Source organism: Perissodus microlepis, chromosome 18 (genome assembly GCF_051167445.1).
Source record: "Perissodus microlepis isolate ML-2025 ecotype Zambia chromosome 18, ASM5116744v1, whole genome shotgun sequence".
Classification (NCBI taxonomy): domain Eukaryota; kingdom Metazoa; phylum Chordata; class Actinopteri; order Cichliformes; family Cichlidae; genus Perissodus; species Perissodus microlepis.
The window spans coordinates 17,010,865-17,032,211 of NC_140478.1; the positions used below are offsets into that span (position 1 = coordinate 17,010,865).

The 21,347-nt window shown below is 39.7% G+C and overlaps 1 protein-coding gene across 6 annotated transcripts in view; it reads right to left on the reverse strand.

The window, feature by feature from the left end:
* Nucleotides 1-21,347, reverse strand: part of LOC146367648 (A-type potassium channel modulatory protein DPP6-like) — a 93,828-nt gene that overhangs the window by 11,028 nt on the left and 61,453 nt on the right. For all 6 annotated transcript variants that reach the window (XM_084913373.1, XM_084913374.1, XM_084913370.1 and 3 more), the window contains 6 exons: nt 20,028-20,126; nt 12,350-12,444; nt 12,167-12,241; nt 12,038-12,090; nt 11,553-11,634; nt 6,948-7,068 (listed from right to left, as the gene is read on the reverse strand). In XM_084913373.1, coding sequence (XP_084769499.1) covers nt 6,948-7,068; nt 11,553-11,634; nt 12,038-12,090; nt 12,167-12,241; nt 12,350-12,444; nt 20,028-20,126 — 525 coding nt within the window. The remainder of the gene's footprint in view (nt 1-6,947; nt 7,069-11,552; nt 11,635-12,037; nt 12,091-12,166; nt 12,242-12,349; nt 12,445-20,027; nt 20,127-21,347) is intronic.

Consider the following 21,347-nt stretch of genomic DNA (forward strand, 5'->3'; position numbering starts at 1 on the left):
GATTTTTCGAGGTCAGCGCCCAAATAAAACCAGCAGAGACTCTAAAAACGCACAATTCAATTAATCTATTGTTTTATGAAGGCCAAAGCACTAAAAAGACCTCTGTTATGAAGCTCTGCATAGATGCTATAATTTGTTCCCACATAAAGATGGGATAGTTATCCATTTCTCACATATTCTCTGTGAGAAATCAGTGGAGAGGTTGACTGTGCAGCTGATGTTTCTCTCTCTTTCGGTTGCGGCTGGCTAACCCTCCAGTCACAAAAGAGACGCCACATTTCCGACCAAATTCCACAGATCTGCAGACGTTAATGACATGAGAAAAGACAAACCCACGCGCTGTACTCATACGAGAGCTCATCTATTCCACCTCCCCAAACCTGCAGCTCGACAATTCATTGTGAAAGTCTTTCCAGCATCTCATGACTTCACTATCTTTAATCTCCTGATCAAAGGTAGAGCTCGTGTTGGTTGATGCTCTCTTATGACAAGTGTGGAATTATTCCTACCACTATTGATCAGCATCAAAGGCCCTCACATAATTATTCCTGTCTGAGAACTGTTTAAGCCCACAAAACTACGTCTGAAAATCAAAAGAGAATTGTGATGCTTTAGCAAAAATGTGAATCATTAAATATTCCACTTGATATGATAGTTCGTACATAGAAATTGCATGTTTTCTTCAGCGTGATGCTGTGTGTAAGGCTTGCACAGCCCCTCATTTCTTTGCATTTTGATCACGTCAAAATGCAAAGAGCACAGCCTAAACTCTCTATATTTGTCCATTTATATCTCTCGTTCTACACTTAATTTTATAGGATTGCTTTGTAGTCTACTGTATATACGCTGCTATGACAATACAATTCCCCTTTGGGATTAACATTGTTTCAATAATGTTGAGATCCAGGCCATGAGGAGGCCAATCCATGACTGATAGTGTTCAAATGTGTTTGTTTTTTCTTTTTTTTTAATGCAATCAAAGAACTGGGAATATTTTTACTGCTCTGGCCGTGTGTTTAGGGTCATTGTCATGCTGGCAAATTAAGCTGTTGCTACTGACATGCCTCCCAGATTATGTTGGTGAATCTATAATTTGATGGCACTTTTCATATCATATCTGTTATTAACTTCTGTCTCTCTTCCACAGCATGTCTTTTATCCTGTCTTCCTTCTCTCACCCCAACCAGTGGCAGCACATGGCCCCGCCCCTCCCTGAGCCTGGTTCTGCTGGAGGTTTCTTCCTGTTAAAAGGGAGTTTTTCCTTCCCACTGTCGACAAAGTGCTTGCTCATAGGGGGTCATATGATTGTTGGGTTTTTCTCTGTATCTATGAAGCGCCTTGAGGCGACTTTTGTTGTGATTTGGCGCTATATAAATAAAATTGAATTGAATTGAATTTTCTGTGTCCATCATTTAATCAGTTTTGACAAGATCCACAGTAGTGAGTGTCTGTAGACACTAACTGTTGGGAATCTCTCCTCCTCCTCCTCATGATTTGAACTAAAAATGTAAAATTTGCATGAATGGCTCCATAAGACCTGTTGCTATTGATTTTGTCCAGTTCTTGTGTGATTTGATATACCTCAGCCTTTTCTCCATGTTATCCCCCCTTCGTGACAGCCGTCTTTCTGCTGAGAACCGATGAGGCATCTGATTATACCGATCATCTGTTTTATAGGGTTTTTTTTATATACTCCTTCTTTGTTCCTGCACTTTTTAAGGACATGTTGCACACCATGCTGAGATATCCCAAGTTTCCAGCTAACAGCTCTTTGGGAATCACCTTGCTGGTGGGAAAAAATACTACTTTATGGCTGTCAAACTGTGTTATCTTTGGCATTTTCATAGATGCAACTAAAGACATGGGAAACAAAAAATGTGTTTTGCAACAGGCTGCTAGTAACAAAGATAACATTTAAAATTGGTTTGTAGAAATGTTGTCGGTATGTGTAGACACAACACTGGTTCATCCCTTGAGTTAGCTGCTTTTTTATTACTGAATAATTCATAGATCAGTGTTAAGTGATTTAACAAGCAAAAAACATATTCATCTGAAAACAGTAAGGTAAAAGGAGTGGACTGAAAATGAAAACCTTTGAAGAACCTTCAGAAAGGCTGGAGATTTGTCCCTCAAGACCAATTTTTAAAAAAAGACAAAAAAGTCTGACTCCTTGGAAGTAAAATATAAAGAAATGAGGGAAGGCTCAAGACTTTTGCACAGTACTGTAAGATTTAAAATGTATATACAGTTAAACACCTTAATAGATGTGTAAAATGAGTAGCATTTCCTTGAGCCCTTTTAAGTAAATTCACTGAAAAATCAGTAAAAACATTTTAAAGTTGAATGTACAGCCTTCCAGAAATGAGGCAACCTCACCTTGAACCACATTCATACAACTTCTGCCAAATCCTTCTGACCTGAAGAGCACAGTGTGCACTGTGAACACTCCAAGAAATGCGTGGGAAATATACATAAGCTGCATCGTCTCTGTTTTTGTGAGACAGTGTGTTATCCGCAGATAAATCCTTACAACACAGCAGGAAAACACAGCAGGCAAATCTTGCTTCGGCACTGGTAATGGATTACTTCTTTCATGTCATGTTCTGTGTCTCCAACAAAGAAATAATCCCATTAATGAAAAACCGATTAGAGCCGACCCTGAAGCAGTTCATGCACTGTAACAGAATTTCTCTCGTAATAATTGCCATTTTGCAATTATATTTGCCCTGCGTTATTATCCCGGCCCCTCCTCCCCCGCAATAAATCCACAATTAATAGAAATAACAATGCAGAAGTCTAAATAAAATTACCTTTAAACTTCAAAAGATTATTCTCAAACATGACAATGCATCTGTAAACAAAACCGTAATCAAGAGGTATGTAATTACAATGTCTGTCCCACATATGCTGTAATTGGGAAATGTCTCATATTAAATCGCAAGTATGTTGGCTTTTGAACATCTGCTGAGTGAGATTGCAGCGCTGCAGACATGAATTAATTAAAATTGCCAGAACGTAAACGCAAGCTATGCGAAGACTAAAGGAGGAGGTGCGCTGAGATGTAGCCAGCTGCGTGCTTTCAAATGGAATCACGCACAACAACACGCCGTAGGAAGAGGCAGGTGTCAAAAGACTGGATTAAAATGGTTTTCAAGTGTAGCCGTCGAAATGCAGTACATATTAAAAAGTTTCTTGAAGCCGCTGACCTAAAGTTTACTTTCATTCTTGTGTTGTTCAGGCGGCAGGCTGCTATTTTCAGTGGGAAAATACACAAAACAACCTCACAAACTAACACCCAGCACCAAACAGCAGGTAGATGAAGTTAGTGACTACCTGGTGAACATAATGAGTGCATACCCAGATGCGGCAAGCAGCTGTTGGGAGCAAAAAAGCTCTATAAAGCTTCTGTGGGCAACACTACCTGTAGCACCAAACAGAAGACACAGCTGGCAACTGAATTAGCTGGTGAAACTAACAGAGCACGTAGATGCTAAAAAGAAAGATATTTGGATTTCAGTAAAGAAAAAAAACAACCCAAAAACAAGTGAATAATAAACTTGCCTTCACCGGCTGCATAGAAACACAACCTGAAGTAAATGCACATGTTGTATTATGACTTCAACGTGTTAACACTGGAGGTGGAAGTATTTATAATAATAATAATAATAATAATGGATTGCATTTATATAGTGCTTTTCAAGGCACCCAAAGCGCTTTACAATACCAATATTCATTCACTCTCACATTCACACACTGGTGGAGGCAAGCTACGGTTGTAGCCACAGCTGCCCTGGGGCAGACTGACAGAAGCGAGGCTGCCATATCGCGCCATCGGCCCCTTATGGCTTATTTCTACTGTATCCAACAGTCCAAAAAACAACTAAAGAAGATTTAAGAGGAAATCTAGATGCTACAATTCAATTCACTTCAATTTTATTTATACAGCACCAAATCACAACAACAGTTGCCTCAATGTGCTTTATATTGTAAAGTAAAGACCCTGCAATAATACAAAGAAATGGAGGAAACACTGACAATCATACGATTGACTTGAGCAAGTACTTTGGTGACAGTGGTGACAGAAAAACTCCCAACAGGAAGAAAGTACTAGTAGTACTACTGTACTACTAGTACAGTAGTAGACATGCATACCCTACAGTAGTACAGTAGGGTGCAGACTATTAACATGACAATCTTTAAAGCAAAAATGAACATGTTTAAAGGCTGTTAAATGGTCTCTATAGCTACTTGAATTAAGTACATCCATACTACCACTATGGGAAATATGAGGGTAAGTAGCAGCTAGATGCTGCTAATCAAATGAACTTGATTAAATGATCAGCAGCAACTCTCAACACAATGCCACAATTTTCCCAGTAGTGGAATTTTAAGCACCAAAGTCAAAGTCACGCTGTACCAAGCTCAGAGAAACTGCAAAAAACCAAGAGCTAAATCTCAGATTCTAAGGGCCTCAGCTAGCATGTTAAAAGTTAATGTTTCTGACAGTACAAATAGATAAAGATTGAATGGTTATCTTTGGAAAGGTCAAAGCCTCTTCTCTTTAAAAAGAACATGGCAGACCAGCTTAGGTTTGCAAAAGTGCATCTGAGCAAAACCCCCAGATTTCTGGAACAATGTCCTTTTGACAGATGACACCAAAGTGCAGATGTCTGGCCATAATGCACAGCACCGTGTACTGCAAAAACCAAACACAGCATATCAGCACAAACACCTCATACTAACTGTCAACTGCAGCCACAGGGCATCTTGCAGTCACTGAGTTGACCACAAGCCTCTCTGCATAGCAAAATGTTGTCAAATCTGAAGATATCTGTCCAACAGCTGAAGCTTGGCCAGAATTTGGTCATGCAACACAACAAGCACGAGCAGTAAATCTGCAAAAAAAGGGCTGATTAAGAAAAAAAACCCAAGGTGCTGCAATGGCCGAATCAAAGTCAAGACCTCAACCTGATTGAAATGCTGTGGCAGGGCTGTAAGAGAGCTGTGCATAAACTAATACCAGCAAACCTCAGCGAACTGAAACAACCTAATATTGCACAACATTGCAAGAAAATGATAAATTTACAGAAAACAATTAATTCAACTTATTGGGGCTAAAGCTCTTTCTTCAAGCTATTGAATCATGGGCTGTGCTTACGTTTCAAGACAATTTTACAGAGGGTGCTTCATTTTCTTAAACATGTGTAATATTACATGTTTGGCCACTGTGAGTGACAGCTAAGTGGTATTTTGTTCTGTTCACCATTTGGCTCTTTTTAGACACAGAGACGGATGATTTTTCTAGTAAGTAGGTTTTGTTTTAGGCTTATTTGCTAGCGGGTGACCACATTTTATGTCACTAATGGACCTTGCTGAACAAGCTAACTGGGCAACACTTGCATTAGTTAACCCTTTAAGACCTACCATAGAACCAAGTCCGCCAGAGCTTATATTATATTTTTACATGTTGTAGAGCCATTTTTGGGAGCATTTCAAGTTGCTATACATCAATACAACCATTATAGCCCAAATTTTAATAACATGTCTGCATTAAGTGCATAGTAATTACATAAATTGCAAAAAAGTGCAATAAACTACAAAAAGTTTTTAAATATATAAATTTTTAAATAGATGTTAATTGTTTTTTTAACATATATTTCTAGTTAGAGAAATTTAAGGGGCTTATCCCTCAAAACTGTAAATACAAAAAAGTTGCACAAAATAGTTTCCCACCACAAGAAATTTATTTTGAGTGTCTTCATAGTTTTATTTTTGAAATACACCAATTTTTAAATACTGCAGGAAAAACGAAAATAAATATTATAATGCAAATTTGCAAAAAAAACAGTATATGCATCAAAATAAACTATTTCCAGCAGTGCAATATGAGTCCTAAGCATCCCAGAAACGACACAGAAAGTCATAAAGTCAGACATAACTTTTAAAAACACCAGTATAGGCTCATAAGGCCCTGATGGTAAAAAACTAAATTTCCGCAAAATGGTTTTGGGCAGGTCATGGCGGACATGCGATAGTTCGCGCTGATGGACGTAGGAAGTGTTACAAACAGCTGATCGGATCGGCAAAGCGTGTTTCTGGAATATTATGTTTTTGTTGCTGCAAGTGCTTTTTATGCAGTTTTTGCAAAGCTATATGTGGAAGGAAACTGTGACCTAAGGCAAGCTGATGGCATAAGATGTAAGTACAACTCCTCCGGTTTCATATGCAAAAAAAAATATTGCGTTAGCTTATGTGGTTGCAGTGCTACCGGGATTTAAAAATAGTTACACAAAACGGAGCGTGCCCGCTCCGACCGGCTTTAAAGGGTTAAAACTGTCCTTATGCTACCCTATCAACTGAATATGTCCATGTCTGATTTTTAAAAATCCAAATCGCACTGAAGACAGAATTTCTCAGACATTTTAAAAATAATCCAGAAATCAGGGGACGACATTACAGTGACTATGTCCATCTTTTCTATTCAGTCTATGCTCTTGGTGCAACAAATCCTCAATGTGAGAAAGAGAAAAAGCTGTACAGACCTCTACAGATTCCTCACCTAAACCCCATGCAACAACACTGGGCTGCGAAAATCAATTCAAATGCAGTCAACATCACAGTCCAACCTCACTAAAGCCCCTGTGGCTCACTGGGACAAAATCCCCATACCCAGCATCTGAAATGTTGTAGAAAACCTTCCTGAAAAGCAGAGACTTTATAATAACATATTAGCTGGCCTGGTTTCAAAATGAGATGTGCACTGAGCCCTTGCAATTCATTCTCAGAATCCATAATTGAGTTCAACTTCAACCACTCGTTAAAGATGAAAGAAATCCGTCTTTGATCTGAACTCTGAAGAAAATTCCAGCATTTGCAACATAAAGGACTCAATATTATTTCAAGCGTTGTTGTATTTTGGTACGACCTTTTTTTTTAAGTCATCTTACCCTCATACAGCCAGTCAGTGAGGCCATTGAAGACAACTCCTTCTTTGCCAGTGGACACCAGGCGGATTGCTCGACTCTCTACAGTCGTTCTGTAGTAGATGTTGTTTTCGAATATGAAGACCTGGACAAAAAAAGGTGAAAGAGTAATATTTCTTGTACTTTTGCATTAAAAAAAAAAGAAATCTTTAAGCCAAAAATGTAAGAGTTTTTTTTTTTTGTAATAACAACACAACATTATCTTAATCCAAGCTGATACACTCTCAGTCAACACCTGCTTAATGCACAAGTGTTAAAAGAAATCTCCCTCATTATAGTTCACGCTGGGTTCCTCTTCAGCTCAGCATGAAACCATTTCTGTTGCTAATCAAGGCGCCACAGAGGACCCACAGAGGCATCGCCTGAAGGAATTTAGACGCATCGCTGTCAGATGAGCGTGGGACACTTAAAAACCTCTGTCTATAAACTCCAGTGATTTCACCGCTTCAACAGGTGCCAGTATGAAGATGAACGCAAGACTGTCTGATGTCTGTAGTTGAGGCCGTGATGGTGTGACTAGCCTGTCAGCTGTACCCTCTTCAGTGAAATTTAAGCCTCACATCACTCGTAAGATGGAGGAAAACAGAAAGACAGAAGTCCTTTTAGCTCTGATCTTTGGATGCTATTGAGCAAATCAAAGTTTTATATTGTGGGATCAACATCTGAGGAAAACAGATCAATGCAGGGCAGTGTAAATAGGAGGGAAGCTGGCAGTTGGCGAGTGTTACAAAGCAGCCGTGGGACAGGATTCAAAGAGTTACATAAAAAAAAAACCAAAACCTCAGCCAACCAAATGATTAAAAGACATGCATTAAGTTTCAGGGTTGAGATTTACTTTCAGAACAAAACTGATACAGGCATAAATAATAGTGAATGGACTCTCAGAGCTACAATTGTAGGGCATCCGTATCTGGATTCACACTCACTTGCTTGGTGATTTTTAATGTTCAAGGGAATTAGATGAGAGAAAAGAGTGAAAGTGCAAAAAGCCAAAAGATAGCCATTTCAAAAGGGCAGAGATGAAAGCAGCAACATCAAAGCTACCTGAGCAGGGCGAGCAGCATGGTTGCTCATTTGTGTTGTTACAGTTGCGTGCTGGGATGTGTGCTGGTGAGCGAGAAGTTGCGAGACGTCTAATTTTGTCAAATAAAACTTTCACTGGTCATTTTCCCTTAAATCCATAGTCTTATTTGTGTCAATACAATCTCTTTTCCCGCTCTGTGTGTGTGTGTGTGCGCATTGACCCAGCCTCACTGATTGCACTGTCATGGTGGAGTAATTGCTTGTGGTTTAATGAGGGGAGCGTCACAGGATTCATCTCCTGGTTCCTCTCACTGTACATCTGATGCTCGGCTGCACGCAGGCACAGGCACAAACACACACGGCACATTTTTCTGTGCTGATGAAACACTTGATGATAAATTGCTCCACTTCTGATAAACTTAATGGGAAATCATTATATTCACAAACTGTTATGGGAAAAAAAAGAAAAAAAAGAAAATGCATCTCCGGGTCACAGAGAGACAAAAGACGAGAGCTCATCTCATTTTTTTTTCCTTTCCTGCACAACCCTGGTGGTTCATTAAATCAAACGCAGAGCTACAGTAACAGCTATGCGAGAGGAACAATCAGATACATTATTACCATATGCAAATTCACCTGCTTTCTTCCCTCGGCAAAAGGCAAACTCTCATCACACACTTGAAATGTTAATATTTTCTCACAGCCATGTATCTGTAATTTAAGCAAATGATACGATAAGAGCAATTACAGCACAAAGGAAAAGCTTTGAAGTAAAAGCCGATGAAACGCGGGGCCGTAACTCATTTCAGGAACACAATCTAAACAGAAAAATAATTTAAAGTCAACAAGGGAAAAATGGAGTAAGTGAGAGAATGAAACAAAACACCATCAGGTGCTGGATCGATGAAACTTTTAAGCTCAGTAAAGGACGGGCTAGCATTTTTCATACAACAAAACCAATATTGTGTCAACACAATCTAAATATACAGTTTTGTATAACATAAAAAGGCTAAATGAAGAGCTGTGAGAGCACAGAGCTGTTTTAGATGTCTCTCAAACAAGTGTTGACAAAACAACATGTCGCCCAGCGCAGCACTGTTGCTTGCTAACTTGTTTTTAATAAGCCATAGTAAGGAATAAGCCATAATGACCTTCAGCTAAGCAGGTAAATTGCACGACAGATTCAGCGACGTTCCACGTTTTTCTTTCAGGATATATAATGACAATAGGCAGTTGCAGGTAAGCATAATCATTACCAAGAATAAAAAGATACACAAGTTAATGAGGAAACTGTGCCACTAACAATCGAGAATCAGATTTTTTTAGTGTTTTTTGATGCTTTATAAACTTGGACGTGTAAAATAGTCGCTTACTGCAGCCATTCCTGGATGGCAGATCACTAAGAATCTACTAGGATCCTTGAAACATGACAACCAACAGTCATCAACCATAAAGAAACTGGATAACCATGCCCCCCTCAGTGATGGCTCTCTGAAAAAAGACAAACTCCAAGTGACGAGTGCAGCCATGTCACAGAAAATTGCGCATGTCAAGTGTATTATTCCTGCAGTGCTTCAAGAAAGTCACTGGAGAAAAATGATGCACAAAAGTATGGATTTTATTTTTGGAGACTCTACATGTTGTAAACAAGTCTATATGACAGTGTGTTCAGTGCATTTTGTATGCTCACGAGATCAAATCAAATATATTTACATACATACATACACACACATATAGATATATATGTAAAATCCTTTTGGGGAATTAGAGGACTGTAAATGTACATTGTATTGCCAAAAGTATTCACTCACCCATTGAAATCTTTGAAACCAGATGTTCCAAACACTTCCATGGTCAAATGGATGGAATGAATTAGAACTGAGACTGCAAGCCAGGGCTTGTTGTCCAACTAAAATCAAGCACCTAAGCAGGCAGACTGCTTCTACAAGCATTTATGAAGCTATGGAGCTCGGTGAGTCCCAGTGACAGGAACTCTTAATGCTTCAGTATACCAAGACATTTTGGACAATTGTATGCTCCCAGTTTTGTGGGAACAGTTTGGGGATGGCCCCTTCCTGTTCCAACATGGCTGCACACCAGTGTACAATGCAAGGTCATTAAAGACATGGATGTAGAAGAACTTGACTGGCCTGCACAGAGTCCTGACCTCAACCTGACAGAACATCTTTGAGATAAATTAGAGCAGAGACTGCAAGTCAGGGCTTCTTGTCCAACATCAGCGTCTTACCTCATAGCTGTGTTTCTGGAAGAATGGTCAAAAATTCCTATAAACACCTCTAAACCTTGTGGAAAGCTTTCCCAGAAGCGGTGAAGCCGTTATAGCTGCAAAGGGTCATCATATTAAACCCTATGGATTAAGAATGGGACGACACTCAAGTTCATGTGAGTGTGCAGCTAGACTTTTGGCAGTATGGTGTATGTTAGATATGGTTTCCTAAAATAGCTGATTTTCCATAAAAAATTATAGAACAGCTAAACAAATCTCTTGCTTCTAAGATCTGAGTCACAGCTCAGAGTTTTCATTATAAAAAAAAAGTTACAGATTGACCAACAGTATTTGACCTCTACTGAAGTCCATTAAAAACATACAACTTTAATCTTTGAGTGTTTCACTGACAAAATAGTTTTAGCGATTCACAATAGCTGGAACTAATCCAGATACTTTTTTTTTCTCAGTAGAGCTCATTTTAAATCCCTTTGTGTATAGAGAGACACATCTTTTAACTATACTAAATCCAAGGACTTCTGTTTGAACATCATCATGGAACTATTTCTGTACTCTTCATGTTTTAAAAGGTAAAAGCAGCAAAACATGTTTTTCTTTTGTAAAAAAAAAAGAAAAAGAAAAAAGCAATTTTCTGTCAGTAAACTGAATGGAAATTCCAAATGGTGAAACTAAATTGAAGATTCAGAATTTGTTTCCATAATCATATAGACTGTCTCCAAGCAACGGGATCCTTGTACGTGAGCTGTCCCCAAACGTGGCTGACATCACAGACCAACACGTGTGGAAACACGTGCCTGCTGACCTTTGTGATTGCGCAATGCAACCCTTTGCTCATTGCCGTAACCTTGAGGCTTATCTCCAGTCCTACACCCTCAAACATTTGAAGATGTGTCAGAAAGACAACATATCCTCACCATGCTGTGGTCTAAAATGAAAACAGGCACATGCACACACATCATTGCTGTGTGTCTACTGCTCCTCTCCCAGCAACCTCATACTGCCCAAGCCAAGGGTTGTGCCACCAAGACGCCATCTGCCACTGTGTCTCTCACCGGCTCGCGAGCTGTCACAAAGCAAAAATCTTCTTGGCTGACATTGATGGAGGTCAAAGGACGTTCACCTAAGAGGTCTAAATGTGGTCATTACAGAGTGCATAAACCTTATTACCACAAGGTTTGGCTGTGCCACTGTGACAAGCCACTGCTGTGCCTCCTCTGTGAGGGCAGACTGATACTGACAGATCTCTACCTGCGAGCTAGAACTCAGGGAGTGTAATCCCAAGGGTACAGGCTTCTTACCAGCTGCTGGCCTTGGGGCCCCCATCCGGCAAACTGCAGGAAAGCTTCATGCACCTCAGGGGGATTTAAAGGCCACGTTTCCCTGTGAAGACAACACATCATGAGAACATACTTGCTGGTTTGCATACTGCATGCACATCACACGTGTTATATGCCAATATAAATGCACAGTCAGACAAAGAAGTCCTGTGCTTTTCAGCCTTGTTCCCTCACTGTAGGCTTCATCAATCAACCATGTCCTTTTTTTAGCACAAGCTGACTTTGCTTGGCTCGCTACAAATACAGAACAGTAGGGAACTAAGCAGACATAGATGGATGAAAGGCTAAAAAACAGGCCAAAAAGCTTCGCCCCAAACTAAAGTGAATTAAAAAGCATTCCCATAAGATTCTAGAGTACGCAGGTAAGTGGCGCTGATGTCAGTGCCAGGCTACATATGGTCAGAGTAAAGACGTGTCGAGGAAGAGGACAGAAAGTTTGTACTTACTGTGTCACGAGACTGTAAATGATGTACTTCGCCTCATAGGAGTGTTGGTATTTCTGTGGAAGAGAACAAAGTTGCGGTCAGGAAAGGACAAAGTCTGAGAAAACAAAATATTCCAGCTAGATTTCTCACCGGTTTTACTTCAAAGGCAAACAGCACATGTTGCATGTCTGGAGACACTTGGTACTTGGCAGCTCTGGATCTATCCTGGATGGGATACAGACAAAAATACAGACACACTCACATTTGGAACACACTCAGTACAGCAGCAGCAGCAGATAGTAAAGTTACTGTTCTTGGAGAAAATGTACTCACAAACAGCTGGTTTGGAACGACAACCCTTTGCTCCAAGGTGTCAATGTTAAGCTGGACAACATCCCCTTCCGCTGTACGATACAGCAGCTCATTGTCTTTGAATGAAAAACAAACACCAGAGGGTGAGATGATATTTCATACAGTTCCTGTTCCCAGATACAGACAACGAAAGTGCAGCAAGTATGGTTTTCCTGTTGTGTAATAATTACTGCGACAGGTCCCACCACAAGGGCAGTTCTCAGTATATACACTACAGGGGCAAAAGTATAAATCCACACCTTTAATCCAGTGTTAATTTTCCAAAGGGCTAGCCCCCTTGGGAAAAACTGGGAAACTGGGACTGTTGTGGAGGGTCCACGTCATCTCAGTCTTTGTATTCCGGTGTTTTCAGTCCTCTTGCCACAGGTGTATACGATCAAATATCTAGCCATGAAGCCTGCCTTTACAAACATCTGTGAAAGAATGGCTCTTTCTGAATTCAAGTGTCGTACTGTAATAGAAGGGCCACCGTTTGTGAAATGTCTTCCATCCTAGAGACTTCACAATCAGCTGTAATTGGTATTATTGCAAAGCGGCATTAACATCAGCACAAAAACTGCATGCTGGGAGCTTCATGCCTTTGGTTTCCATGGTTAAGCAGCTCCAGTAGGTGTAATATTTAGGTAGCCTGGTAGTACATGACTACCTGTAGACAGAAGTTGTCAACACAATAACAGTTTAAATAAAAGCATGGGTTTAGTATGACTACTAATTAGAAATAATGTAGTAATGACCACCTTATTACACCACTCCACTTTAGTATCCAGTTTAACCTACAATTTGCCAAATGTTTTAAATTTTTTCTTGGATGATTTTTTGAGCACTTTGGGAACATAGAGGTGAAGCGCAAAGACTGAAACTCAACATCATTACTGTTTAAGTTGATATGACAACATTACTCATCATTTATTTATGCATCCAACAGTTACAGAGCAATATAAATAACTTGGGGTTCATGGGAATATCTCTTTTTAGCCATCAAAGGCTCAACCAAGTTCACCAGCTAGTTGCTTGTATAAATTATGGTTCCGGGCAGGTTATGTACAGCTAAGTGTTTTTAATGAAGCCAGTTGTGATTTAAAGCAGCAGTAAGCTGCCAAACAGGCCTTTCATCTGTTTTATATGAAAACTACAAGGTTTATCTTATGATCTAACAGTAATGAATTACGTATCTCCCGCTGGTCAGTGTTAGAAAGGCTCTGAGTATTCAATATGCCAGCGACCTTAGCTTAGCACTAAGATTCATGTCTTCTTTCCTCTAAAGGGAAGTGTCTGCTGTACTAACTGTATTTTCTTCATCAGCCTGAATATTACAATTCACAGACTTGCATATCAATATCCTAAAGCTGATAATATCTGATTATAAAGATATAATAATAATAAAAAAATTGTTACAATGAAAGCGTCTCAGCTCAGGCTGAAACAGGTAAGCAAAATACATTTTGCTACCATCTGTTTGTGTCACTCAAAAGCACTTGTCTCGCATCCCATCATTGACAATTTTCAGGAACTACAGATGCATATAAAATGTGTCATTTTCGGCCAAATTTAATTAATTAATTTTATGAGAAACATTTCAGCTGGAAGTCAGAAAGTTTGTTTAGGCCATTCAGTCGATGCTTTTTTCCTGTAGTTTCAGAGGCTTTTTAAATCATCATAAATAATAATAATAATATATAACTACTGATCCCCCACACAGTATCACATATATGCTTCAGTGATTCTTAATTATTTAAATTTATACTGCTAGCATTTTTTTTTACCATGATAAAACCCTGATTTACAAAAACTTAATTTGAAATATTAACGACTAATTGCAGCCCATCAAGGCGCCACTATTTCAGTTATCTGCTACATCAGGCAAAGCCGTCATTGCTTTGTGTACTTCTCTCATATGTATGACCTGTGATATGAATTTTAATTAATTGAAAAAGTTTTATTTTAAAAGGTTCATGTAAAGTATTTGATTTTATTCATTACTAAAAAAACAACAACACAAAACTGTCTTTTATCCTTTCTTCCTTCTCTCACCCCAACCGGTCGCAGCAGATGGCCCCGCCCCTCCCTGAGCCTGGTTCTGACAGGGGTTTCTTCCTGTTAAAAGGGAGTTTTTCCTTCCCACTGTGCCAAAGTGCTTCCTCATAGGGGGTCATATGATTGTTGGGTTCTTCTCTGTACGTATTATTGTAGGGTCTGCCTTGCAATATAAAGCACCTTGAGGTGACTGTTGTTGCGATTTGGTGCTGTATGATGTAATTATACAGTTCCAATTAAAGCTAACTGCATGGACATATTTATGGAAGCCTGAGAAAACCACTGCCTTCTCACTCCACCTGGTAAGGACTCACCTGAACAAAGCAGAGCAAACTAGAGGACTGACCTTAAGCTGAAACATTGCTGTAGCAGTGGTTAGGAGGGACTGTGAAAGGCTTTTCTTTTCAGAGCAGGCCCCTCCATTTTGTAAGGACTTAGAGGTCACGATGACCCAGCAGTCTCTAACAAGAGTCTCTCAAAATCTGTGCCTAGGATGCTCTCTCCTATCTAATATTAGAAACTCAGACAGTGATCTTGCCTAAATAACATTTCCACTCCTTCTAGACTAAAGGTGAAGGAGTTCTGTTAGCCTTTTCTGGATGATTGAGTAGATGTGGACAAATTGTAGGAGTGTAGAATGAATGCACCCTGTTGGGAAGTGACCTTCAAACTGTGTTGCAGTGTGTCATATCAACCTTTGTGGACATTTTTGCGCTCCCTTGTTTCTGCTGAGGTATGGGAGGAGCCGGATTGCCAAAAGGATTTGGGCAAAACGCATCATTTTGCAGTTTATGCGAGTTTGCATTGAGACAGGTTTCTGTGACAACAAGACAAGAAGAAGGACGTCACGTGAAGCTGTCCTCTCGTCAAGAGAAGTGTTTTTCATGTTTGTCACACATCATGAAAAAGAAAAGAAAAACATTATTAGTGGATCTAACGCTGATGACACGGCAAAGACCAGTGACCTGTGTTACCGATCACAAAACACTGATGAAGGAGGTATTTTCAAACATGAAAACATGATGCCTAACACACACACAAAGTTTTTAAAGAAGACAAGAACTGAAAACATGGGCAGGGATGTTCGCTGAATGAAAACCACTGGAAAATCTTTGGATTATTTTAAAAGTGGAAGGTAGAGCAACAAAACCCCCGCAGCAAAGAGCAGATCAGAGAAAAACATCTGCGAGAAAGAGGAGAACATTTCTCCTCTGTCTGGCATCATCTTTGCCCAAGAAGATTGAGTCCATCATCAAATATAAAGACGGGCATGCAAAATATAAAAGGATGGGAGTCCGCTGAGGAAGGATGTACAAATTTTTTGTTGTTGTTGCTGTTGGTTGCGAAAGGGCTCTGTTTAAAGTTGCCTTCACTCTTCTAGGGCTTTCTAGGGTAAAACTGGATTAAATGGATTGAATTTAATGAGGATGGAGTGAGTTTTGTTATATACCGTACGCTCTGTTCTCTGTGTGTATTTCAAAAATACGAGCGCTTCAGACAGACAGTGGGAGCTCTTTGTTTTAGAGATCAATCCGAAGGTCGAATACTTTGCCTTTGAATCGGAGTCTGTGAGAAACTCATAGGTGAGTCCAAAGACTACCGATGCGAGCGGTGATCAAAGAGCAGTGGGGATCAATTACGCACTGCTGTGAATGTAGCCCACAAAATATTGATGAGGACTGCTCAAGTGTGAGCTTGTCCCATTGGGTTTCTTATCAGAAGGTCATTAGCGCCAAATGGGGGTTGATTGCATTAATGTAGCTGACAAGATGCAATGTCACATAATTGATTCCTGGAGTTTTGTCAGGTGCCGAGGACGTTTTCATCAGGGCTGTGAGCGAAGGGCACAGAAACACGCAAACTTAACTAATTATATGTTAATAAGCCTGTAATGTAAGTAATCAGTCGAACAATCTGCACAGTGGAACAAAAGGACAGATGTAAGGTCGTTTTGTGCTTGTGCGCTACATGAAAAGTAACAGCTGCATTTAAAAGTACGCATGCGAGTCTTCAGGTGTTTTCACGCATTGTGTGTCAAGCTAATAACCGCAGTACGACTTTTACGAAGAGGTTGAACGCAGCACTTTCACTTCTCAAAGATCTGAACATTGTTTACTAATTAAGGCAGCCTTTCTTTATGACTGTAAGAACCATAAAGCAGAACTCAGATTTGCAAAAATTTCAGAAAATATAAATGTTTTATGACTCATCTTCTAGATTTGATTTTATGTCTGACCAAATATGCTTTTTCTCCTCCCCTAATCAATCGCCTTCTTCTCATCTCTCGGCAAACAGAAATTTAAAAAGTAGTGGATACAGAGAGGGGAGCACAAAAACAAACTACAAGCAATTTATTTTTTTTTGTTTTAGACTCTGTGTGTATGTTTTCATTGAGATACTTGATGAGTTAAAAATTTATTGAAATCTGAATCAGAACTTTATTTTGAAGGTATAAGAGCCCAAACCTCCACCAAGGCAGCTCCTTCTCTGCGCAGTATTTACTTTTATGCGAATAGTATTGCATCAGCATTCATTTTGCTTTATTTACTTTATTCATTTTTACTTTACATAAGTTTGTTGAGCAACAAAAACAAGTGTGACGTAATATGCCGTTATGTAAAGTTATTCATACTTTTCAACCATTGTAGCCCCTACAGCAGGAACGTCAAACTAATTTTACATCGTCCCACTTTTATTTTAATTGGGTTGGATCAGTGAGGCTACATGATAAATGTGTAAAATTACAGAAACCATTCTAGCAGTTCATTGCCCAGACTATCCTGTAATTATAAAATATAGTTTTTGTTAATTCACAGAAAAATCTGGGGTGTTTTTTTTTTCGTTTCGTTTTTTAAAAACAGAAATTTCTAAAAGAAAAAAACAGGAACTTTTCTGTCATTTAATTGTGGATCTATCACTTAATTAATTTGGTTTAATATGAATGGAAAACACTCAACATTTTCCAAATGTCCAGTGGACCAGATTGTAGTGATTGCCAGGTTGTTTCTTGCCCCCAGGCCTTATGTTTGACACCCCTGCCCTACCCAAGTATCCACTCAGTGTCATAATGTAGCGCTTTAAATATTTAACACCCTTCTGAATGAAACTGAGAATGAAGTTCAGAGGGAAAAACTATTTGGATGAGCTATTAAAATCAGAGACATTTGTACTGGGTAAGCTGAAGCCAAAAGCCAAAAGGGTAGAAAACACTTCTTTAATATTTAACTTTGTTGTGCTTTTAAAAACTTCTTATACTATTCTCTCTGTATGATATTAATCTGAAAAAGAAGTAACTACTGGTAACTTCTGTGGTCTGTGGCAACGAGTGCCATTTGTTTTGCTGTTGTTTACTGGGAGGGCATCATCAGTGCCACACATGCCAGCAGGATCAACAAGACTGGAATCATTATTGCCATCACTGGAGGCACTGAGTCAGTGAGAGACAGGGGGTCACTGAACATGGACAACCCATCGCACCCACTCCATTGCACGCTACAGAGGCAGCAGGGCTGACATGAAGAACGCTTCAGGAAAAATCATTCCTCTGTAAAAAAAAAAAAAAAAAAAGTACAACAGCTTTCTTTTATTTGTGACAGGTGAACACGCCTGTCAGGACATAAAGACATCTGTGTATCAAACCTTCTTGCTGCTGTTTCTTATATTTATACTGTTCGTGTTATTTATTACAGGAGGCAGAACTGCAGGTGGCACAGTTGAAGGGGGACGAGATTAGAAATGAGTACATCAGAGGGACAACTCAGGTCGTGCAGTTTGGAGACAAAGTTAGAGAAGCAAGGCTGAGATGGCTTGGACATGTGCAGAGGAGGGATGGTGGATATATTAGACACAGTATGATGAATATGGAGCTGCCAGGCAGGAGGAAAAGAGGAAAACCTCAAAGAGTCATGGATGTGGTGAAGGAGGACATGCAGAGGGTTGGTGTGTGGTGTGGGTGTGACAGAGGATGGTAGGGATAGAAGAGATGGAGGCAGAAGATTCTATCTCTCTATCTCTCTATCCATCTATCTATCTATCATCATATCTATCATGATGCAATCTTATTATAAAGTTACCACCACAGGAACAAAGTAGTGCTGATTCAACAACATAAAGCACTTCTCCTGCTGAACACCAGGGGGCACAGACTTAGCTGATCCAGCTTTTATGAGCTCAGGTGGCAGCTTCCTATTCTCTACCTTATTAAGGTAAAAGAGGACACAGGGATGCTGATTAAGTGTGCATCTTTTCACTTTGACTGGCACACAGCATGCTCAGTTTGTATTGCATGGCTTAAAGGCCGACTCCAAGGATGTAACGTGTGTTAAAGGTGAATAATCAGAGTTATTGTTTGTTGAACTAATTGTAATGTTTATTTGAGGTAGTGTGGAACTTCATTATCTTTAGAAACAAGCAGGTTTAAAAAATATTTCATATTTTATTTGCTCAGTTATATCAGTTTATTTGTGCTGTTGCACCTCGCTCAGCAACCGATCCCTCATTTGTATCTTATAAGGACAGGACAGTTCAATAAATGCAAAACTTTAGATATAGAAACACTGCACTCGTTAGCGTCAGATATTTTGCACCGTTTCTTTCTTTTTCCTTCATTTTGCTTTTCTTTGTTCTTTATGAATCATTTCTATGCCTCCCTTTATTGCTGGGTGTCTGGCTTTGGGCTTGCTCCAGCACGTTGGCTGTGTGTGACTTGACTATCAATGTTTATTTTATGAGAAAATATAATCACTCTATTGTACTATACTGTATGGACAAACCAAGAAAATATGTTACCAATCAAAGTTTTTACAACATCTGAACAAATAGAGTTTTATTTTCTCTCTAGAAATCTTCAAATCCTAAATGAAAACAGTTTTTCTTCTCATCCAGCAGCCAAACTGATTTCATGATTTGAATTCTTTCTGCAATGAATATAAATCAGTGGTTTTGAAAAGGTCAGCACAAAAATGTGGTGTGTCATTTGCAGGCTTTTTTTCTTTCACCCCTGCATTAATTTCATCCCAAACCAGCTTGAGCTGGACTTTCCATGTAATGAAGGTGTTTTGCTGCAGGATGAACCCTCGGGCTCCCTGCGTTACTCAGCTTTTCCCCATAATTTCAGTGCCAATATAAACTTCTTCCTTCTGCACCACTGTAGTCCTAATGATGTATCAGCGGGTTTAGTAACACAGGGTGTTCCAACACTTTCTTTGTACCGACAGAGTGTTTTGTAAGTATTCAACAAAAAGTTTGGACACTTATGCAACAACTTTTCAAGGCTTCCTCTAAATCCAATGCTGCAGGAAATATGTTAGTTATCCAACTTGTTAATCGCTGGAAGAAGACCGGACTTCTTTTAGAATTTATACGATGATACCTACATTTTTATTTTTTTATTTATTTTTTAAACCTTGAACAGTTATCGAATGGAATTGAACTGCCTGAACTTCAATAATAGGTGGAAAAACCGGGCTGCGGCATGAACGTGTACGCCTGATTTTGATGCCGCTGTTATGTTCTGTGTGACGGCTGTCATAAAGCGTCTGGATCTGTTCTGTGTTTTGACACGAGAGACGGATTTTAAACGTCAAACACACGTTCGCTCACTCACCGCTCAGCCATTTAGCGTCCGGGTCATGGATGTGAAGGTCTGCACCAAAAATATCTTCTACGGTTACTTTCTTCTTAAGGGCCAGGCTGTCATCTTCACCTGTCAGAGCATTTCACAAAAGGATAAACATGCATAAATTGAACATGACACACAGAAGCCCACATATTTACGGTCATAAATTATTTTGCGGTATAGATGTCTTTCAGTCTTGCCAGATTTTTTTTTTTATTTATAGCAAACACTGAAGGAAATATTTTGACTTTTTTATCAACACGTTTGCTTTACTGTACATTCCTCTTCTGTCTCTGGAGGTGGTGGAATCCAGCAACTACTCCCCTGCTACAGGTGGGTCAATTTAGCACAAAGAACAAACATTAAAGAGGCCTCTGGTATTGCTCTGTTGGTCTAAGAGCATCAGTTCCCATCTTTCTGCTGAGTTTCTCAGCAGCGACTCAAAACCCAAAATGAGATCTGAAGCCGACAGCTGAACTGCAGGTGGAGCAGACAACAGGGGGGCAACAAGCGAGTGAGTCTGGATGTGAGGAAGGAAAAATGGTGAACATTTGAACCCTTTTGGCATCTTATAGAACACCTTTACTTAGAAAAGCACCGTTAAGACAGGAGTTGTCACGATGGCTGACAGCCCGGTCTTACTGTACAAAATGGGAAGTTGACAGATTCTTCGGCACTCTTCGCGTTGTGACTGAGCGGCGAGATGTGCGCGTGTAAATACCACATCGAGTGCTGTCGAGTGTTTACTGACTTGAAACGTCATAGAAACTCTCCTGCCTGGTAAGAATCTGCAGAGTGAGGGGAGAAAGCTAATTTCCGGCACGAGGCAAACAGTGTTCTGGTGCTTTGCCAATCTGACAAATGGCTGGAGTTCTTACAGCATAATGATCTCCATTAAACAGGCCTGAATGGAATTGCGCATTAAAAGGGCCATTACCTAGTGAGAAGATGACTGGTAGAACTGGTGTAAAATCACAAGCAGAGAAACAATGTCCTCTGTAAAACCTTTCCCCGTGGAAAAAAGGTTGTCAAATCAAGACAACTGCGATTTCATGTGAGGCGTTTCTGCAATGGGGAAATTCAGCAAACGCCTCTTTCAGTGCTACGTGTTCATGTAGATTGTTTTGGAGATATTGGCTATACTAATTAAAGTAGGCAGCACATGGCTCGTGGTTCACTAACTGCAAAAAGGACTTGATTTTAGAATCTTTCTGCAAAGCTTCTGTTTATAACAGCCATAAAAAAATTTTGTGAATCATTTGACTGTTTTGATTAAGCCAGAAGATTCAGCTGGACCCCAGGCTTCCC